Consider the following 22,935-nt stretch of genomic DNA (forward strand, 5'->3'; position numbering starts at 1 on the left):
CTCATAGTATAGCAAGTCATAAAAACATCATAATATAGTATGGCATAGATACGTCAAAGGTCATAGTATAGGAAGTCATAAAACATCAAATGTCATAATATAAGGTATAAAAACGTCTAATAGCACCAGAATATTGGTAGTGTCAGAGCTTTAAGCCATGTTAATTATATTTCCCAAAATATTTACCCTTTCTTTTAACATTTTCTGTAAATAACAACAAACAAGTTGACAGTTTGACCCAATTTTATTAGTTTCCTTTGGAAAACCTATTGCAGACAAAGTATTTCATTGCAACACATTTCAATCTACAGTGTACACTTACAAAGGGCTGTAAATAGGAAGGTCAGCTGAAACACGACTGGGTGCATCACAGTTGAAGCAAAAATGGTTCAGCAACCCAAAGAAAAAACAAACAAACATGAAGCTGGTGCCAGGTGGTGAGTGACTAACAGTCTGAGGAAAGGATTCAATCCCAACTAGTAAAATATTTACAGACACAGCACTTAATTGGAAAGTGCTGTGTATTCTACTGTCAGGAAGATAAAGTTTGAACACAAAGGCGACAAAAAGAAAAACCAACAGGATCTTAAAAAGTACAGCAATGACAATTTAAAACCATGTCTCATGTTATTCATATTTTAGTCCTTGTTTACTCATGTTTTTACAAAAATTATTTGACTGCTTTCCTTCTACACCCCCTCCCCTCCCCAAGGCTTCTACAGTTAAGACAACAAACCATTTTTTAACTCTGAGTGATCAGGCACAGACATGTTGTGGCCTATATTAAAAATATAAAAGGACAGTGGAAAGATAACGCGGTCCGGTTCGGTCTCGGGGACGTTCTTAATCGCTCATCTCCATGTCTTCCTGATGGTGATCGTCTCCATTTAGTTTGGACTTTTTGGGAATTTGGCCCTCTGATCTCTCCATCTCCTCCTGGCCTTTGGGAGATGAAGCAGAGTCAGAGTCGCTCTTCCTCTCGTCGTCCTCCTCCTCTCCTTCTTTTTCACTGTCATAACCTTGTTCCTCCTCATCATAATCCCGAGTCACCTGTATCACCACAGTTTAAAAGGTGTTAAAAACGCAAAAAGGGTATTTGGAAAATTGTGGGATCAGTAGATTGCTGAGATGCTCTATATCCATCAGAAGGAACGTAGCCACACCATACCTTAACATCTCCTTTCTCACTATCAGACTTGCGGTCTCGATCTCGCTCCTTGTCCTTGCTCTTCTTCTTCTTACTAGTGGAGCGTTCTCTTTCGTCTCTGCTCCGGTCCCTGTCCTCCCTCCTTTCTCTATCCCGGTCCTTCTCACGATCCTTGTCCTTCTTCTTCTCTTTCTTGTGACTGTGAACATTACAAATACATCATATCGTTATATTTTGCTGCTGTGCTCCAAAATTTAAATTGTAAATTAAAGATGTGTTGCACATGACAACTCACCGTCTGGGTGATGGAGACCTGGACAGCCTCCTCCTGGGGGAGCGAGACGCACTGCGGCTTCGCCTGTGCCTCCTGAGAGCCAAAATTATTTCATATAAGTCAAGTCTGTCATTCTTGTCCGGATTTAAAGTTGGTGTGCCTAAAATTAATCCCATGATAGGCTCTCAAACCATGGACTGCTGCCATTTGAACTGAATGGTTGTGAATATAACAGAACATTAACTGAAAGTGTTATGAATGGCACGTGTGCCTGTAATTGACCAAAGTAACATGACGCTAATCAAAACACTCACCGACTGATGCTTCGAGACCTCCTGGCACTGCTGTAGCTCTTGGGGGGCGTCTTGGACCTTTTCTTTGACTTTTCCTCCTTTCTCCTGTCCCTGTTCAAGACAATCAAGGTCAACAAAATTAGCAATCAGCAGCACATTACAGGAAAGTTCGCAGGGTCATACAGGCATTTTAAGTTCAAGAAGCTGTTCGAAGCGAGCAGTAGAAAACTGGACAGAGGTGCACTGATATGAAATTTCAGGATTGATAACCAATAATAATGATGTTTGTTCTGGCTGATATGATAACCAATGTTAATCTCATGAATTCAAAAATCTGCAGAGGAAAATATTTAATTTAACTTAATTTTTCTAATACAAACAAAAACTTTGAAAGCCTTCACTGTCCCTGGAATAAAGAATGTTAATTTATTGTAAACGTAATACACATAGTTTCTCTTTTTTCTAGAATGATTAATGCCAGACTTTATTTCCTTATTGACAAGTGTGTACTGTGGGAAGCTTTGTGCAAACAGGCAGCAACACAAGGAGAGGGGAAGGCCAGAGGGGAAGGCCAGAGGGGAAAGAATCACTATTCAGAGCCGAGTTTTAAGCTGCGTCCGCAGCATGCTCTGCATTATCGAACGTTGTTATTGGCTGAAATTCCCTCATCGCAACAATAAGAATAGTTTAATTTTCCTACTTATCAGCAACCGATATATCGTGCAGGCCTGGATGTACTGGCAGCCCTTACAAGTGAATTTTTTTGTAAAGCAATTTGTATTCAGAAAGACAAACCCATGAGGTTATTGGAGAGAAAAAAAAAAAAAAAATCCTTTCATCTAAAAGGGTCCATGTCTCCAGTAGTTGCAGTAGTCAACACATGCAGGAAGTCTTCCAATAAAGTAAAAAGGAAGCTATGTTTGTACTGAAGACAATATTAGAGATGCTGACCTCGATCTACTGCGGCGGCTTCTATCCCGGGAGTGAGATCGCCTCCTTCGTGGGCTCTTGGACCTCCTCCTACTCCTTGAATGGGACCTCCGCCGAGACCTGCTCTTCGAACGTCTGCCAAAATGAACAGAACAGAATTTAAAACATAATAACACAACTGTAATGTTGAACTGATGTTAATAGTCTGGTGGCAGAATTTGTAATGCAAATGTAAACTTTACCTGTGTCTCGAGCGAGATCTGGACCGTCTGCGCCGAGACCGTGAACGGGAGCGGGAATGTTTACGCTTGTCATCTTTCTTATCTACAAAAACAATAACGAAGTTAAATATTTACCATGTAGTAGAGACTGATTGCTCATATAACAAATAAATATGCACAAATTCTTGTCATTGTTAATTATAATTCTAGAGGTCATCTCACTTTAAGAAAAAGAGCACAGTTTAGGAGTTAAACTTCCTCACTCATTATAATGTACTATAAACTGCTAAATTTAGCAGGTAGTCTTCATTAAATGCAGCATCCTAAAGAGTCAATTATCAGGTCCCCATAGGAACTAAGGGTTTCTGTGATTAGTTTGGTCAAAAACCGCTCAATTTTCAACGTTTTTTTTTTTTTTTTTTTTTTTAAAGTGATACATTTTCCAATCTTAAAACCTGCCAAGCTGTGAGAAACAAACTGTTCTTATTAACAGAAATAAAGAAAAGACTATAGTATCCAATAAACCAGCCAGATTAAAACTGTTCTACCAAAGCTGGTGTTTTACATTATATACAAGAAACAGTCTACTGACTTCCTGGTTCAATGGCTGCAGAAATGAGAGACTGGGCCTCTCGGACTCTCTTCATGGCCTCTTCAATCTCCTTATTGGAGGCATCAGTCTTGAGTCCTGGATTCAAGTTCAGTCCAGCCGCTAATGGATTCAATCTGCAAAGGCCATCAATCATTTAGATTTTTCTCAAAGAAATATTTAGGCACGTTCGATTGCATACTCGGGATTAGATTGTGTATAGTTTCTTACTTGGGGTCCATGGACTGCATGAGCTTCAGGAAGTCAGCAGAGAGAGCCTGAGAGAGAGATGAGTACAATGTTAAAACATCAGAGAAATTTTGTTTGAATCTGCTGCGACTATGAATGTGGCTCATTGAATGCTCACCTGGGGGTTCATGTTTGGTCCCGGCATTCCCATGGCAGCCATTTGCTCCATGTTGGGAGCTCCAAGACCTCCAAATGGCGTCCCTCCCATCTGAAATATTACACAAAGACAGTTGAGATATGCATCACTCGACATAGCACAGTTGACTTGCTACTGATTTGTCATGTCTTTAAGAGTTTTTTGGCATAAACACTACATTTGTGGTGCTTTATGGTTTTCCAAACGTGCAAGATATGTCTTACAAAGCTCACCATCCAGTATTAATTACAAGGAGTACGTTATACAAGAATGTTAGTAGATGTCCCATTAAATGAAACCTTTTCAATCCCGACAGTAATGTGTTATAGTCTTGGTACAAACATGGCTCAATCATTATCACTAAGTATTTAATAGGCTCACATCACATTGTGGCCATCCATAGTAAAGAAAAAAACAAACAAAAAAAATATCTATGGATTTATTTCAGTTAAATAAATCAATAGATTTTCACAATACCATATCTGTGAATTTTTATATGCCAATAATATACAAGTTGTATGCTATTTTTCCCACATTTCTTAATATGCCTAGATGCTAATATCCTCACTCTGCTCTTTAAATAAAAGGTTAAATTCAGATACCAAAACACAATGTAAACTTTAAAGACAAACTTAATGTAAGAACTCACTGATGCCAAAGGGTTGGGTGTTGGAAGAAGGCCTCCACCAGGCATCATTCCTGCCACGGCATTCGCTGGAGCCAGCAGGGACATAGCTTTAGATTCATCAGGAATGACTCCTGGAGAAAAACAACAGCATTTCAGTACCTGCTCCAAGCAAACATCGATAAACACTCAGACAAGACTTGCAGACAAGCCACCTCAGTCTAACTACTCTGTAGTGAAAAATAAAAAAAATAATAAAAATCCACTTTTTGTCTTGTCTGTAAATCTTGATCCCTGACTTTTTTTTTTTTTGTCAAAGTATGATTGTAGGATTAGCAGCTATGAGTTCAAAAGTCACAATACACACTGTGGTCAACACTGCCAAGATTTTATCACCTGTACTTGTTTTTTAAGTCATGAACCAAACGTAAGCAAGCACAGCCAGTTGTCCCGTGGGATGTGCTCTCAACTTTCATTAGATGTTTTATGAACAAGCGACTCGCGCCGGCTGCTTCGCTATAAAGCACACAAAAACATTGAGATACAGAAAACAAAGTTCATGATTGGGGTGTATACACAAGGGTACATTTCAACATCACTTACCACTACCAATACAAAAAACAGAAAAGGTTCAGTCATTTTACCTTTTCTGGGCTTTTGTTGGTGGTTACTTTGTACAATCCCACCACAAAAAAAATTACTTCGCAACCAGATAAAGTACTGCTAACAAACTACAGTACTGCTAGGTTTTAGCCGACAGTATGTCACAAGAAAACAAAGAACAAAATAACTTAACAATGTCCAAGATAATCTGCATTAAACAGTTATGGGCTAATGCCAGCAAAAGCCATGATAAAATCATGAAAATGTGCCCAAAGCTGAAGAAAACCAAACAGTAAAATCAAAAGGGAAAATCTTAAGGAGATGATCATCCATGGTTGTGCAATCTGAAAATAGGCTATTTTTAATCTGACATTTTTACATTTTAAAAAGGGGCGGAGGGAGGGAGAGAGAGAGAGAGAGATAGAGAGAGAGAGACACACGCGCACACACGCACACAACAGAAAGGACACTTGAGAAACAGGATAAGGCTGCAGAAGACAAAACTGTTGGTGGCATTTTCAGCAGGGCCTGGTATATAGGGCTGGCTGAACCAGGAAAAAGAACTGTAAAACACAACAACAAAAGAAACACCACTGTTAAACGTGAGATTCACTCAACTCTTTCAGAGTCATGTGTGGAGAGGGTCAATAAATAAGCATTTTTACTGCAACATCAAGCAGAGGCTTAATTCTACTTTTTATCTTGTATGTTAGTGAAAATTTGGGAATACAAATGCACAGTGTAAATAAATACTACAAGGCTTTGGCACATGAACCAAGTAAAAGCCAAAGGAAGTTTATACGTTTATCATGATTGATAACCAAATTATATTCTAATTAACTTTCCACAACATCTGCTGAAAATAACTCTGTAGATGATGGAACACACTTTCAAAGTCTAGTCTTGCATGCAGAGCTGATTAGTTAATCTATCTTGCATGCTTTGTGCTTGGTGTAGGGAGGTCCCGAACATTTCTTTCTTTTTATTCCCAATCTGAGCAAGTTAGTATTATGAATCTGCAAATACCAAGTCCTGATCCAGTATTTATATTTTTCTTTGTAATGCAGTTGCACAGCATATATTTGGCTTAAACAGGCCAAGAGTACATTTTAAAAACTCAGTGCAGTTTGGATGCGTTTGCTGAACAGCTCTGCATTAAGAAAATTAAACACCCACCGTGAACCCACACAGGTTTCTTCACTTGTTTGACCGATTAGACCTCGTTCAGGACAGTGTGGGCCTGTACGGCTGTGTTTGGTTGACATCTCCCTCACTCTATTGCTAAGTTTTGTTGCACCTGTTAGGGCAGGACAACTTACACTGGAGTTTGGTGACCTCAGCAAGCTGGCACCATAGCCCCACCCAACTTCAACCTATGTGTGTACATATATATAGGTCTAATCAGCCAGTATCTGAAAACACCTGTGTGCAGGATCTTTAATAGTTTCTTACAGTGTTGCATAAAATATGAATGGGCAAAGGAGAGTCAGTCTGGATCAGTTACATGTGTGGTTCATAACATAAGTTATGCCGTTAGTGTGCAACACCTGCAAAATGTAGTTGAAATAGAGGTAACATGACTGTTTTTAGCCTGAAGTGTTGGCTCATGAACACTGGGACATTTTGACAAGTGGTGTATCCAGAGAGAAAAAGTTAAAATATAAACAGAGGATAAGAAATGGTTCAATTTCAAAAATGCCTTGAACGGCCGTGAAACAGATCTGCTCGGGGCATCCCTAGTTTGGTGCATGCCTACAAATCAATGTACATGTTATTTGAAATGAACTACAATACTTTGAACATGTGAGGAATTGAGATTGCCCTGCACCCTCTCCCCCACCCCCTCATCTTGCTTAAGAGTTGTGTGGCTAATTTGTTTTAAAGAAAAGATGCCTTGAACAGAGGAGAAAAAATAAAGAGTTAATGTTTTACTGCAGAACAAGAGAGAGAAGGGGGCTTGCGAGCCTGGTGCCATTATTTTTTCTAATCTCCTGATGGCAGCAGAGGACCACTTTCAGCCAGCAAGGAAGGGGCTCTCTGCAAATGACTTGTCCACTATGAAAACCACAACACAAATAACAGAGAGAGAAGTTTACAGCTAGATTGTAAGACATGGACACAAATGTACATTTCCCTTTTACATACCTAGAAATGCCAAGCACTGAAAAGCTTAGCTAATTTTGCTTGGTCAGAAAACTCACAATGGCTCAGATAGTGTTTGCAATTCTATTAAATACACCTACACATTGTGATGTATGTTCACAGATAGCCATGTGAGTAACATAATACAATAAGACACCCACCTTCAGCAAAAGGGACCACGATCAAGGCTCTGTCCACGAAGACGGTGTTCGTCAGGTGTTGAGAAACTCCCACCGATTCAGACTCAAGGAACTTTACAAAACAGACACGTGAAGTCACAGGCAAGGGAGAGTCACTGGAAAAAAATACAGATATGTTGTGCAAAGAATACAAACAAGGAGACCCAACATGCCCTCTTCAAACTGTTAGTTTGTGTCCCCAGGGACAACTGAGTTAATAAAGGATTATGAGCTGAAAAATCTCTCATGTCCTGTGTCCTCTGCTTACACAATATAATCCTGAAATAAAACTGAGGCTGGTTAAATATTACTAGCATGTTGTATTGTCACAACATTTTCCCATAATTCTCACTAGATGCTTGTAATGTGATTTATATAGTGAGTTAAAACTGAAATGTTACTGTGTTGTTGCATCGTTATCTTGCCTAAAAAAGTAGTCTAAGACATTTCCTACCTGCACAGTAGCCAGGTGTAATTCATTAGAAGAAAATACAAAGCAGAGAACAATTATTCCTTCTAAAAGTCAATATGAAAATACTTCCATCCAAGCATCCTATTGATGATATTTGTTTGACTTTTACTTGTTTGTCCATTTTAAAATGCACTATATTTACTGGTTTAAAGAAAAAAAGCCCTTTCTCAGCTCTTCACTGCTACAACATGAGCTGCAAACAAATGTTTATTAACAATTAACACTGCTTATGAATTAACTTTTCTAATTAATTGTATAGGATGCAAATTGCCAGAAAAAAAAGTTTCTGAATTTGTAGAATTTTTTTTACATAGTTAACATGTTGATACAATTAGACAACTAATTTGAGTTTAATTTGGATATTCATGTGCTCTTCAATTTTTTCAGCAGGGTAGCAACTTATTATTTGCATTATTAATCTGGTGATTACTTTATCAACTAACTTTCAGAAGACTGTGTCCAACACCAAAAGGTATTCAGTTTAATGTGATATAAAAAAAAAAAAAGAAAAACATATCCACTTTAAAAGAATGAAGACATAATTTTTTGAAAATGAATCATTTCTAAAAAATAGTTAACTCATTCATCAAATAATTATTTCACATTTACTTTTCAGGCCTTAAAATGGGAGAATTTTCTACATCTTACCATTTTATCTCGTAAAATGAATATTTTCAGGTTTTGAAGTAAAAAGAATATGTAAGTTAAATTTGTCATCTTGGGCTTTGGTAACTTATGATGAACATGTTTTCACCATTTTCTTAATGATTGATTAGATATTACAGGGAGAATAATTGACAATAGAGTCAGTCCTGACACCATTACCAACACTTGGTTGTTATTTGGACGCGTTACATCCTGGTGGCTGCAGAAGAGAGGGATTTAGAGGGGTCTATTCACCCAAACACACGACAGGAAAACGTATTAATTTGAGTTGTAACGATCCGTCTATGGATCAATCTGCCCATTAGCAGAAATTTTACTATTTTTCTAAAATGAGAATACTTTAATAATTGGATAACCATGTAAATTTAACACCTTTTTGTTTGGGGCTATTGGTCTAAAACAAGGCATTTAAAGGCATGACCTGGGAAATTGTAACGAGCACTTTTAACCGTTTTTCTGACACTTTAATTGATTCACATAATGATTAACTGAGAAATTTGTCGGAAGATTGGTTGAACAAGAGCGTACAGCCGTAGTGTCGGTATGTGCTGCTGGGAGCGACTACCGCTCACGGAGGGCGCGGGCAAATGTTAGCATTAACATTAGCGAGCCGTGCAACGAGGCCTACTCGGTGCTGGAAGGCCTCAAGAGGAGCCCAGCGTGAGCTTAGGTAAGGCAACGTTTTACCTACGTATAATGGATAATACTCACTCAGGTGGAAACAGCTTCAGTTCCTCTATATTTCCGAGGAATCCGAACAGAGTCCTCATTTGTTCGGACGTTGTGCTCGGGGAGACATTTGTCACCTGAATGACGTGCGTGTTGGAGTTCATTTTCGCGACTGGTTAGCAAGCTGGCTAGCTATATGCTAGCAACGTGCCTAGATTTAAAACAAAAAAAGACGAGCTACGAAACGTTTACGAGGAAAACAACATTAGGCGAATAGAAAAACGCGCATCTTTCCTGTAAAATAGAGGGTGGTTGGCATTTGCTACAGACAAGAAATCAACCGCCGCGAGCAGAGAGCAACAATGCCGCGGCCGAAACTGTCGCGAGGCAGGAATGGTGCTTTAAAGCGCAGATTGAAAACTCGTACTTGTGAGTTCTGTCATAGTATATGCAATTGATCCCGTGTAAGTGGGACCATATGATATGATAATAACAATGTTTCCCGGTGATATTTACCAGTGGTGTGAGAATTACTCCGACGCTTTTCCTTGAGAAGAATTACTGTTATTTATGTGTCCGTCACAATTTATCCCAGCTCAATGTGATGTCTTGAGTTTGAGAAAGTTTGAAAACCCAAAGGTATTCAATTTACTGATAAGATTTACTTTTAAATCTATTCTTATAACTCACTTTTATCTAATGGCTTTTTCTTAACGCATGGTATTTGTTGTAATTGTTTTAATTATTTATCTTATTTTAGATTAATGTTTCTGATTTATTACGGTTATTCTTTATTTTTATTGTGAAGCACATTGTAACTTGCTCTATAAATAATAAATAGATCCATTAGCAAAATAATTGCTGAAAGATTTTCCGTTGATTGACTGATTGATTCATTCACTAATCATTGCAGCTCTAACCTTTACCACAATGTATATGAACACTGTTACAAGCAAATGTCCCTCAAACAATACAGACATTTCATAAAACATTCAGAGAACAGAGTTTGCTGATCTGCCCCCATATTCCAGAAGCCAGGAAAGAATATCTGAGAAGCCTTGAGGACCTATACAGGATTAGTAACTCACTCATATGCCATGACATTTAAACTAGTATACCTGGTTTTAATGTTTTGGCTTAACGGTGCATGTGGACAGTATGTGGGCATATTCTACTTCTATTCACCAACACTCCCTCCTGCAACAGTACTTGGTCACAGTTAATTTGGATTTCGGTTTAGGGTATATAAAAACTGAATAATATTCCAACAAAAATCCCTCCAGGTCAATGAATTAGTGGAGGTATACAGAATTTCCCTGGCATGCAACCACACCACACCCTCTTGTGTATTTCTATCCTCATCAAGTCTTGAAATTAAAAATATTAGCATATTCATAAATTTGGGAGTAAGCGTGAAGGAGTAGATGGTTTTTTTTCTAGAACTGTGAACGATGGAAAATTATATCTGACACTAATTGTTATTCAAAGCAAAATATCCTAAAACGTGTGGAGAGTGTCTTTAGAAAAATACAGGTTGCCTTTTTTTCCGATAGCACGTAAAGGCAGCATGATTCGGAATACGTCTCAGCCAGAGTGGGTGTGGTTAAGGCTGTGTCACAGGATTGTGTTGCTATCCCGTGCTAGCTGGTGCATTCTGTGGCAAACATTACTGCCTTTTTTGTCTCGCTAAATCACCCAGCTGTGCAAACACCGTGGTAGTTTCAGATCGACAAAGCTATGCACATACACGTCTTTGATTTTTAAACAAATCAAACAGTGCTTAGTCATGCGCCAACAAAGCGTTTGGAGGGCAACTCAACGACCCACATCTGGGCGCAAAGTCGTTGCTGGCTTGCTAACTTAGCATCCTCGGGGGTAGTCAGTGTCAACAGGTTGCTGCTCATGCGTTTGTCATTGCGGTTATTTTGACTATATGGACTTGCGTGAACGGTAACGGTGCCATTAAATTTCAGTTTGACGTTAGCCGATGTAGTACCGCTTCTTAAAAGGATCCAGTAACACGGGGAAGTCTAATTCCCGGTCAAACTGTCAGGATTGGACTGCATAGAGCTACATGAGACAGGCAAGTGGATCAGTAACTCTTTCTCCTTAAATGTGAATTTTATTTTCTGTGCATGGTAATGATGGGATTTTATAGGTTTGTAAGTGTCAGAGTTGACCACTAGATTACGTACGGAACCAGCATTTATTTAATTTAGGTATCAATCTATAATTAAGATAATAAATAACAATAAAATATTCGAAATCATACAATTTACCCCGAATCGCATGTTTAATTGGCAAGGCTTAAAAACAATACCCAAAATAATAGTTTGGGTCTATAAAATACACCAATCCAAGGAATAAAATGTTTTTTTCAATTATTTTAAGATGTTAAAAGTCTTACATAAAACATATAAAGTTGAACATAAAACCTTTAAACCAAGACTAAAATCATGCAAACTAAACCCAAAATAAGAAAATAAAAAAATCTAGATCAATACACCTATATACAACAAAACAGATTAGTAGGTCAAGTAAAATGTAATTAATAGGCATAAATATGCTCTGACCTGACCTCTAAAAGTCGGTGAGTAGGGTGCGGAGTACAGATCAACTTAAGCAAACAGAGTCAATGCACATTTTTTATTTTCAAATATTTTTTTGTTCAAGTGAATAATATACTAGTGTTAAATAAAAGCTCATCAAAGTCCACAACAATTTGTAGTAGGGGGCATCAAAAAGATGCTCTAATTTAACAATAGGTACAAGGATGGTTTCAAAACTAAACCTGATTATTTTCATTATCGAATAATCTGCTGATCAGTTAGTCAAAATAATGAAATGTCAAAAAAAAAGGCCCTACAACATACATGACAAAGAAAAGTAGGAAATCCATTCATTTGAGAAGCTGGAATTGGCCTCTTGTTTCACCATTTTTGCATGAAAAATGACTCAATTCATTAATCATTTATCAAAATATGTGTCAAGACAAGACTAAAAAGAGTATTCTTTCTCTTACAGGAGAATGTTGACAACTTATGAAAAATAACCATGAACTGAAAGGACGCAAAATGGTGAATGTTTTCTCATTTACACCCCCATTCTCATGACACCAACAGGAAGATATGGGCATCCTAAGACTGGTAGCCAGAATCATGGGTAGGATCAGTACATTCAGGTCCTATCAGTTTGTGCTTCTTCTGGCTGCTGCACTTGCTGTTGTAGCTTTTTACTACTTTGGCTCTGAGAAGCAGAACTTCTCCAGCACCACTAAGAGGATCAAGCAGACCCAGGCCAGCCACAACACCAACAGAAATGATGCGGATCTGACTGTGGACACCAGGCTCTCACATACAGCTGGATCGGAGGAGCAAGGAGGGGAAGGCCAAGATGTAGGGGGAGAAGAGAGCGAGGGTTTCAGGTCAAAGAAAGTTGACAGTGAGGCTGCTGACCAACGCTACCACGCACTCATGATGTTCACCAAGGTGGACAAGAGCCGGAGCCTTCAGGACAAGTTCAGGGTAGCCATGTTGTCTATGGTGAAGCACGGACACTTTCTGGAAGGAGAGGTGTTGGTGCTTCATTTTGTGAGTGACCAGGCCAGCCAAGAACTGGGAGAGAGGATGCTGCAGGAATTTCTCCTCGATGCAACATTTAAGTATGAGGTAGGCAGCCCATTTATCAATTATCTACTGGTTTCAAGACATAAGAAATCTTTAAGATGTTTGAATTTAAACCCATTTTTTGCAGAGGATGGAGGATGGAAATTTAATTTCTACTAAAGCTGCCTTTTATATGCATTACAATCATTGTACATTATGAAGTATATTTATCAAATTGCGTGAGGGCAGATTAAAGGAAATTCATATTGGTATTAAGATTTTTGTCCTGAGCCCTAGATACACATCTATTATTGCTTCAGCATTAAGCACTGCAGAGTCTGATGAAAAAGAGGTGAAACAATTGGTTGAATAATCAATTGGTCGATTGGGAGAAAATTAGGTGGCAAATATTTTTTTAATCTGTTAACCGTTTAAGACATTTTTTAAGCAAAACTGCCAAACATTCCCTAGTTTTACCTTCTCAATTGTGAAGATTTGCTGTGTGTCTTTGTCTTATACTAAAGCAATAATGTTCGGTTTTTGGGCAGTTGACAACCATGTCCACTTGGGCTTTCAAAAAACAGTAATGGCCAAACAATTAACCGATACATCAGAAAAACAATTGTCAGATTGATCGATAATTATAATCAGCGTTAATTCCTGCCCCACTGGACATAAATACACCATTTATGACAGACTGTTTATATTCAACTTGATTTCCCAGCATATTTCATACAGAAATTAATAAGAAATCTAAGAATATTTTGGGTGGATTGCTTGTAATTATATTACATTTCAGTAACACTGGGATTTTCTCAATGTCTTTTGACTTGTGACCCCATTTTGAGGCCCCAATTTCACATGGGTTTTTGAGTTTTTATTTGAACTTGAGGTGGTATTCACTTGGTGTATTTCATTTTTGAGAGGTGGAGACTGCTCTAAATATGTTAGTAATGATTTAATTCGATTTTTTACACTGTCCAACAACATGTCTAGCACTTACTTGCACTCTGACCCCTCTATCCAAATAAGAAAGTCCTCCTCTTAGAGAAACACATTGGCTGTAGATGCGGTTTAGAGTTGAAACACATGGGGGCAGTGTTGGCCTGCCAAACAAATCCCTTCCCAACTCTGCTCCTTCTGCCAAAAGAGAAGATTATGTTCCCTCTCAGTTGCTCTTTCTGTTACATGCCTGCGTTTTTTTTCTCCTCTTTTATATTCTTCACAGAGCACAAGATCATACACTTGTTTAGAAATTACTTATCCCATCCTAAATCCTCCTCACCAGCCAGACATTTTCTCTCAGGAATGTCTAATCATCTACAACATCTGGTGTGTGGATGTTACATCTCTCTATTAGCTTAGACTGATCCCATGCCTGCTTTGGATTGTTTAGAGGTTTGCTCAGCTTGCCATCTTGGCAGTTTCAATGTTCATTTCACTCTCTACACTTTATACTGTGCTCAAAGTCTTGTAGGAGAACAGTTGAAGTTTGTAATGTAAAATACTGGACATCTTTACTGTTCAGGTCTGACATGGGATGGAGAAATGCTGTGGGACCTGCTACAGTAATATAAAAAGTGTTGTGTGTTGGATCTGTTGTGTTACTAGGTTGTTAGACAGAACCAGATAAGGTCTCTTTTTCAAAAATACAGCTCAAGGCATGTAGAGATTATCTCCCCACCCCCACCCCTTCCTTTAATGCATTACTCAGCCAATACTAATAGTCAGTCTGTGTATAACTATGGACGTTAGCCAAAATACAAAACCCATTTGTAGGACAGGGGGAGCACAAAGTATTGGCAGTATTAGCAAGATGTTGGTATTTTATAAATTATATAAAAAATAAAAATTTTGTAAGGGTTCTTACTTAACAGCAACATAAACAAATACAAAAACATGTTGGCAGGAAGAAACACGTTTTTTGATTGTATCTACTTTAAGCCTGAAAGAATGTCAGCGGCATCATCTAGAAACAGAGAGTTGCTGTAGAAATATGGTGTAAATTTGTGAGATATTTTAAGTTTCTAAGACATGAGTTCAAGTTTACAGATCAACCTAAGGCTGTGGTGCTGTTATTATTGGTGGTGTGGGCTGTACAGAAATTCCAAACTGTTCACTGCTGTTCACTCTCAAACAAAGGCCCTGAATGTCCCCCCCTAATTAAAAAGACACATCTTTAGCTGTCTGTAATGATGTACTGCAATATCTTATTACTTAAGTGCTGACGTACGCTCTGATGCCGATCTGTGATGATGATAAAATAGGCCAAAAATATCAATACTGTATCAGTCAGGCTCTAGTTAGTACATAGTGACCTAGGGAAAACAGTTCTCATAACTCTTACATGAGTTTTCTGCTTTATTAAATCAAATTAACATGCTCTATAAATTCATACTGTGCTTAGTTTTTCCCCACAAGCTGTAGACCTAGTGCTTTTTATTTTTTTATTTTTTTATTAATCTCATGGTATCATTCCAGACCACTGCTGTTAAACATGGATTGAGATAATGGATCATGAAATACAGTTCTGCCACCTCTGACCGAGGTGCAGCCACTTTCTCTCTGGATGTGCAGTAACATTCACATAGAGAAATCGTGGCAAAGATACAGATAGGACAGAGAGAATAGTTTGGGTTCATCCTATTACCTGACACCCCGATTTATGTGCACAAGCCAGAAAATAATGTACCCAAAATAAACGGACCAAAACACATCTAAAGTAGCATTACCAAACCAAAGCATTCCACAGTCGGGACAGTGTATGTTAAAGGCCGAGCAGCTAAGGGTTAACACTGTGTCTTCACATCTTTATTCAGATGCTCTGAAAATAATGTCCTGCTAACGGGGACTCCACTTAGTGAACATTTATCTTCTATCATCCTACCCATGCAAAGACAGTAAATGTTACTGACAGGGAACGATATGTCTCAAGTGTATACAGGCTTAAGGTTCTCAATTTCCCCCTCTCATACTCTCATCCAGTTATGTTAAGTAATCCACAAAAGTCAAAAAAGGAAATTTTGCTCAGTACTGGCATCCCTTCAAAAAGCAGCACAACGTGCCAACAACTGCCAAACATGTCCAGTCTCTCAAGTCAGCTTTGTGCAGCTGGTTTTGTTTGTGAGATAATGATAATATTTGGCCACATAGACTGAATACCAGAGGTGTCACAAGTATAGATAATACAACAGAACGGTATTTATTTTACCACTGAATAAAAATTATGTTCAGCTACTTGGCATTTGTCACTGTGTCCCAAAATCTGATGTGTGAAAAAATCTGGGTGGGGTGGGGGGTGTAAACAGGAAAGCAATAGTCTCTAGGCAAAGTATAATGTTCTTCTAACTTGATTAAAATATGTCACCAAACATTAGATCCCCTTTCCATGTTTACAACAATAAGCCTCTGTATCTCACATGTTGAGAATTCATTTGTGTTCAACTCCTGGGGAAGGGTTGTTGCTTTACTTGTTGTTCACAAGCCACATGTTCTAAGTATAAAATACCATGCAAACCGCACCATGCTGCGATTTGCAACAGAGCATTACTTCTGCGTTAAAGCATCTCAGTTTTCAAGGCTGGTTAGTCAGTGAACTCCTGTGGTTCTGGTCCCTTTATCGAAGGACCCGCTGCACGAGCAGTGGCTACATTTAATGCTTTTTTATGTATTTCCAAAAAAAAACATCTTAAAACATTGATGTCTGTTGGTCTTCTTGTGTAAGCTACAGAGCGGATGCAATAATAGCTGCTCACATGGTAAAATAGCAGTCTGCCATCAACTGTTTGTCATTTGCGCCTTTGAAAGCAAAATATAAAAAAAAAAAAATAGATGGTGAAGTTTGGAGTTGGGTGGCCTTCCCAAATTAATCCGATGCATCAAAAAGCTGACAGCCAGTACACAGTTTATTAGTCTATACAATGGAACTGTGTGGTCAGTCAATCCGTTCAGAAATACTTCCACAAACTTAAGGCCTTTACTTCACTGTGATAAGTTTTCTCTGTGCCAGTGCAGATAGGCTTGTTATTTTTTTCCAGATCAGAATGTCAAATGTTTGGTTTGTAAATTGCAGTCCATGTTAGAAATATAAAAGCAAATAAGTTTAAGATTTATTTTAATTTATTGTGGCACAGTTGTGGGGAAGTTTGGATTTATTGTAAATTATGGATTTTCTGTGTTTTCTACATTAATTCTTCATGGGAAATTTTACAAAATAGTTCATGAAATATATAAAACCCTTCCAAAAATAAGCATGCCATAAAAGTTTAATTTAGGATTTGCTGTCCTCAACTAACTTTCTTCATCCATAGTTACTGTTGATCCTGTCTTGCCAGGTTTCTTTCTATGCAGCAAAAAATATTATTGTGTAAAAACACATTACTTTCCCTTGACTTTAATCACATATCTTCATTTGGTTTGTCCGTTGACTTGCATTGGTTGTGTCATAACACAGAGAGCATTAGCTTTTAGGTTTTACTTTTTATTTTTTGTTTTATTCTGCATAGCGAAACGTGGACACCAGAGCAGCAACAAGTGGAAATGAGACGCCCGCTTCTGTTGCAACTGTTGTAGTCTTTCAAAACTGCAAGTGAAACATGAAACGACATGAAACGGTGAACACAAATTCATAGTCAGATAAGAGCATACTGATGCAACTTGGCTGCTTTGAATGTTAAAGAAAATATCATAAATGCATGGAATTTGAATGTGTCCATTGCAGTCCCAGATAGTGAGCACTATTTACTACCTTTAGAAATATTACTTCTACCCATGACAATGATTTTATACAGCACTGATTTCCATGGGCTTACCTTAATCTGGGGGATAGTTAAATGATGTTTTCCCATCGAGGCACATGGGTCTGATTTATATTACAGCCGCCATATTGTCCAGGTTTTATATGAAGCCTGTAACATACACACTTACTGATGTCAGGCTTAAAACAGAAAAGCCTTTCCTCAGGAAATACTGTTTGCCCCAAATCAGAATCATATTTAGTTTTTCTCCTACTGGAAAGCTTTAATGATAATCAGTGCTTACTGTATTTTTCATTTTTTGTAAATCCTCTTTCAGTAATCTGTGGATATATCTACTGTACATGATCAGAGCAGAAACTGCTGCCTCACAGCTGCTGTGGGATTTAAAGCTCACAGAAGCAGCACAGTGAGGCAGGAAACTTCGACCCAAGACGACAGCATTTAATATACTTTGGTTTGTAGAACAGTGTGACTTGTCTGACCAAAACCTTAAAAAGCCAACGTGGTACAACAAAACATTTGGTGGTTTTATTCTTCCTAATAGACGATGGTCCTTTTGATGAACTGTAGACAGTAAAAAGGTTTATTTGAGTGTGGCTTAGTGGGGCTTCCAGTTATGAGCTCAATCTTAGGAGCAGAAAAAATTTGTGCTCAGGCCAAGCTCTGAGCTGAAAAAAACGAAACGATAACAATAGCACTGTCAGCTGTCTCGAGATTACATAGCCGATGGAGGTAATATTCTCACAGCCATACAAACCACGAGAGCAGACGTCTCCACTCAATTCTGTGAAGTTGTCTCATCTGTTGAAAAGATGAAAGAAGCTGTTAATGTCATCTCCAAGAGATCATTTAAGCTAAAGACATCTATTCGCTCTCAATAGGGAAACTGCTCTTCAAAACAAAGTGCAAGGGCTTACCTTGCATCTAGAAAACAGTTGTCTGCAGAGGTCAGTGTTCTTTTGAGCCACTTTCCATAGTCATGTCAATTTTTCCTACTCGGATTTTCAAACTATACACACATAAAAGTTAATGGGTTTATCCAAATTTAGTCAGGTATTTCATTAAGAATATATTCCAAAGGTTAGTAATTTCACTCCACACTATGATGTTATAGTCATCAGGATTTGTTCAGTGAGTATTTGAGACACTGTTTCATTTGTTGTCCACATGTTCTGCAAAGGTCCAGGAGATTTTGTTTGGAAAGATGTCCCATGCACCTCTGATTCTTATCATAAAATGCAGCCTCCGGCCGTAATGGGCTGGTCAGTACTGACAGATTCAAATATTGTGATACTTTTTACCAAATAGCTCAGTTTATTAGATATATTCACTATTCATTTCTCTCAGTACAGTCTTATAATAACGCAAACTTTAAGACCAGGGAAACACAAGTTTAAACCCAAAAGAAAACTGTAGACTATATGTACTAATGGTCTAAAAAAACAGTATTTTAGTTTCAAGCTCTTCTGAAGTTTGGAGATTGTTGTACTGACCTGATTTCACTGTGTTGATCTTCCCCACAGGTGCTGTTTCATGACGTGGTGGCTCTCACACAGAAGCTCTTCCCTATTGTGGAGGCCATGCAGAAGCACTTCAGTGCTGGCTCTGGAGCTTATTACAGCGACGCCATCTTCTTCCTGTCTGTAGCCATGCATCACATCATGCCTGAACGTAAGAAAAGCACGTTTTCTCATTTCTTTGTTGTAGTTATTCACTTTGGTTGCTCTGTTTAGAATAGCCTTAGTTGGCTGGAGTATCAGATTAAATCACCTCTGAAGAGTCTAAAGGTAAATGTTACAATTTGGTAACTTGCTATAATTTCAGTGCTTAAAAGGTCACCTCAACCATACGGCCAATGCAGATAGTTATGATATGTTTTTGCCAAAGTTCTGAGATATGTCTTCTGTTTCTCTATTCTATACACACATCTATTGCTTGTCTGTTGTCCTGGAAGAGGATTCCCTCCTCTGTTTTTTTTTCCCTGTTTGAAGAAAAGATCTAAGGACACTGAAAAAAGTTTATGCATTATGTCTAATTTAAAAAAAAAATCCACATAATTATATCACCTTTTGTAGCTTCAAACACTGTATTCTGCAGTGGCTCTCTTCTCTGTTCCGGCCCTGCTATGGCACAGCTGGAAAAGGCAGTATGGGCAGCTATCTAACAGACACGTGGCATGCTGCAGAGACCCTGGGGAGTCAGGAAGGACGGATGTGTTCTGTCACTGCTGCCCACATTAGTGCCCCCTGTGCTGGTGCTGACCGATGGCAGCGATCTCCTCTGTTGTTCACGTTGGTTCACGTCAGTGGGTGTCAGTGGGTGTGCAGCATGTGGCATCAATCCACAGATGAACCAAACCATTAAGCTTTCCGGTTTGAATCAATAGACAGCACAGGCACACACATAAAACCTGAGGTGTCTGTCTTGCAGACAGCAGGGCACCATCACACTTTTGATCTTCGAAATTATGTTAGACATATTTGTAACAGAGGTTGTAGTGATATCAATAATTTTTTTTTTTCTGTTCAAATGTTTTTCACACTGAGATTGATTCATTCTTTAAACTTTTTTCATAAACTTGGCAGTGCTGAGAATCAGATTCATTTGTCCAAGCTAGAATCTGTATTTTCCAATTTCCAACATTTGGAGGCTTGACAACCCCTGTGGTCAAATCCAAGTTTTCCTTCAGGTTTTCTGTAGAACATCAATGTATTCTATTTGCACAGGTAGGAGATAATGTAGGGAGCAGAAGAGGAAAATTGTGAAGAGAAAGATTAATGTTTTAACGCAAAAATGATTTGAAATATATTGTCAAAGTGGCACTGGGTGGTTTTGTATGACAGCTGAACTGGAGTTGTGTAACTGGCTGGTGTCTCACGTTGCTCCCCTAAAATGCTTATTGATCAATCACATGTGCCACCCGTCTGCTCTGTGTAACCAAGTGGTCACGCATTTCTATTTAAAGCATGCTTTCATGTAGAAAGGGCATAATGTGGTTTTCTTAACAGAGAGATTGGAGGGATACGTGATGCACCTAAACCAATGTTCTTTAATAACTTGATGTGAGCGATGTTGCAATTTCTGCAGGTTTAATTTGGTTGCCAGAAAAGAATGGAGACATAAAAGAAATTGCCAGGACTTTGGATTCAGTGTTAAGCGAGCAACACAGCCCATATAACAGTGTTTGCTCAACATGAATGGAAAATACAAGTTTGTGAGGTCTGCCATTTTAATGACAGCTCAATTTGTCAGTCAAGACTCAATAGGTCTAATAACAATAAAATACAGAGTATACATATTTTCACCTAACAAGCTAAATAGAGGTGATCACCATGGGGTAATTTTCGACACAATACCACCACAATATTTTGTTCATAATAACAGTGTAACAATATCACAACACAAACATTTCTTCAGAACCTGACACGATATTGTAAAACAGCCACCCAGCATACATCACAATGTCTTTGTACGTATAAAGGAACTTTTAATGGCAAATTACACTTTTACAAGGTAGTAGTCAATCATAATGTAAGAGCTTTTATTTTTTAATAAGACAAATGCATACTATTAATTGTGATATCACCATAAACTAGCCTAAGGCTGAACTGCCAAAAAGAAGAATATTTTAGACTTCAAATATCTGCAGTTAAAGAAGAAAATGTCTGAGTATGTTAATAGAATCTAATATAGTACACTAGGTGTTAGTGTATTGCTAATATGTTGCAATAGTGGTTATTTATCCATGTTTTGTTTGCTGACTTGTATCTATTTATAGTGTCTGTTCAATAGAACCTAAAATAAGCCATTTAAAGATATATACTTGACAGTTGAGAATGAAAGTTGGACGAAATAATCTTAACGTTCTGGAGCTTTTATCCGTGTCATGCGGTCTTCATCAGCAAATGGACATGTGGTCTTTGATGGAGGCCATGAGATGCGGTTGAAAGCTCAAGAAAAGGCTAATAAGATTATTTTGTCAAATATCTGGCAGTACTTAACGACACTGACAGGCTCACAAACCATAATGGAAGCAGTCATGTAGAGAAAAGACTATTTTCACACCATCTATCCTTAGAGGGCAGGAAATAAAACTGCACAATGGAAACCTGTTGTAATTAATAAGGTTCCTAAGAAACACTGTTTTTGTTAGTGGAGAGGAGCTGTATGTTTTGCATCCCCTCTAGAGGTCTCAGGATGCTGGGACATGAGTCTCTTCAACAACCTTGATCTGTATTTTCCACCTACAGTAGAAGTGACACTAATGCTAATACATGAATTGCTTTACTAAAATGAGAAAGATGGTACCTGGAAGTGAGGGTAGCTGATATGTTTGTTGTTAGGCAGGCTGAAAATAACATGGTAGATGTATGTTGAAAATGTAGATTTAGTTGAGCGGTTTTAAGGTTCTATCTTTATTTACTTCTGGACAGTGATGAAGTCGATGGGTTCAGCAACACTTCCCGTCAGAGGCTGGTAAAATTCCGAGATGAAGTACAGAAAACATACTTTATTTGGTGATCAAATTATAATTATTATCATTTTAGCAGTTTAACACAACTGGAATGGTGGAGTGGACCAGGCTGAATTTAAATGTACTGATGGCTGCCCAGTAATACAGCTCAAGGGTCCAATGTGGATATTGATCTGTACTTCTAGAGAATTGACTGACAGTACACACTTCACCATACTTAATAGTGGAACTACCCAAAAACTATTGGCAATATGGATGTTTTATACAGTACTGTGCAAAAGTTTTGTGCACTTTAGATGTGTGGATTAGATAACCCTTATCTATCGCGCAAAACAATGAAGGAGGCATCTGATTTTTCCCAAAGTCATTCGGCAGCATGATGACAAACATGACCCCAAACATGCAGCCAGAGTCATAAAGAACTATCATCAGTGACAAGAAGAACAAGGAGTCCTGTAACAGATGGTCTGGCCCCAACAGAGCCCTGATCTCATGGAGTCATTCTGAGATCACATGAAGAGAAACAAGACACTGACACACATCCTAGAGCCACAGAAGAACAGTGACAAGGTTTCCAAGAAGCTTAGAACAACCTGCCTTCGAACTAACATGAAAAACTATTCACAAGTATCATTTGTACAATTGGTGCTATTTTAAAGGCAAAGTGTGGTCACACCAAATACTGATTTGACATAGTTTTTTTTCTTTCTTCTGTTTTATCGAGTTAGTTGTATTCAAGGCATAATATTTGAAATTATGCCTTTTATTTGATTTATCTTAACTTTTAGTAAAAACATTTGCACAGTGCTTTGCATTATATTAAAAAAACTGCAATATTACTTAAAGATTACCTCGAGTAGTAATAGATCTCTGGGCTTTTCTCATCCTCAAAGTGAACTGAGCA

The 22,935-nt window shown here is 38.2% G+C and overlaps 2 protein-coding genes across 2 annotated transcripts in view; one reads left to right on the top strand and one right to left on the bottom strand.

The window, feature by feature from the left end:
• Positions 1 to 225: 225 nt before the first annotated feature.
• Positions 226 to 9,596, bottom strand: LOC130170926 (serine/arginine-rich splicing factor 11-like). The gene is made up of 12 exons (XM_056378628.1): positions 9,238 to 9,596; positions 7,371 to 7,504; positions 4,489 to 4,598; positions 3,822 to 3,911; positions 3,686 to 3,732; positions 3,458 to 3,591; positions 2,887 to 2,968; positions 2,666 to 2,779; positions 1,736 to 1,825; positions 1,443 to 1,514; positions 1,169 to 1,346; positions 226 to 1,050 (listed from the first exon to the last, which is right to left on the bottom strand). Exons 1-12 carry the CDS (start codon positions 9,357 to 9,359, stop codon positions 844 to 846), a joined length of 1,380 nt encoding a protein of 459 aa, XP_056234603.1. The 5' UTR covers positions 9,360 to 9,596; the 3' UTR covers positions 226 to 843.
• Positions 9,597 to 10,765: 1,169 nt separating this feature from the next.
• The window catches only part of xxylt1 (xyloside xylosyltransferase 1), a 30,815-nt gene continuing 18,645 nt past the window's right edge, over positions 10,766 to 22,935 (top strand). The window contains exons 1-3 of the mRNA XM_056379343.1: positions 10,766 to 11,278; positions 12,220 to 12,863; positions 19,081 to 19,228. Coding sequence (XP_056235318.1) covers positions 12,324 to 12,863; positions 19,081 to 19,228 — 688 coding nt within the window. The 5' untranslated portion in view covers positions 10,766 to 11,278; positions 12,220 to 12,323. The remainder of the gene's footprint in view (positions 11,279 to 12,219; positions 12,864 to 19,080; positions 19,229 to 22,935) is intronic.

This window comes from Seriola aureovittata, chromosome 6 (genome assembly GCF_021018895.1).
Source record: "Seriola aureovittata isolate HTS-2021-v1 ecotype China chromosome 6, ASM2101889v1, whole genome shotgun sequence".
NCBI classification, from domain to species: domain Eukaryota; kingdom Metazoa; phylum Chordata; class Actinopteri; order Carangiformes; family Carangidae; genus Seriola; species Seriola aureovittata.

Excerpts from the sequence above, each read along its gene's own strand:
- LOC130170926 (XM_056378628.1), bottom strand. The coding sequence starts at position 9,359 with ATGAACTCCAACACGCACGTCATTCAGGTGACAAATGTCTCCCCGAGC. Across the intron at positions 7,505-9,237 it reads CTGAAGCTGTTTCCACCTGA|TGACTCTCCCTTGCCTGTGA; the intron begins GTGAGTATTATC and ends ATTTTTTTCCAG. Across the intron at positions 1,347-1,442 it reads AGGTCTCCATCACCCAGACG|TCACAAGAAAGAGAAGAAGA; the intron begins GTGAGTTGTCAT and ends TAATGTTCACAG.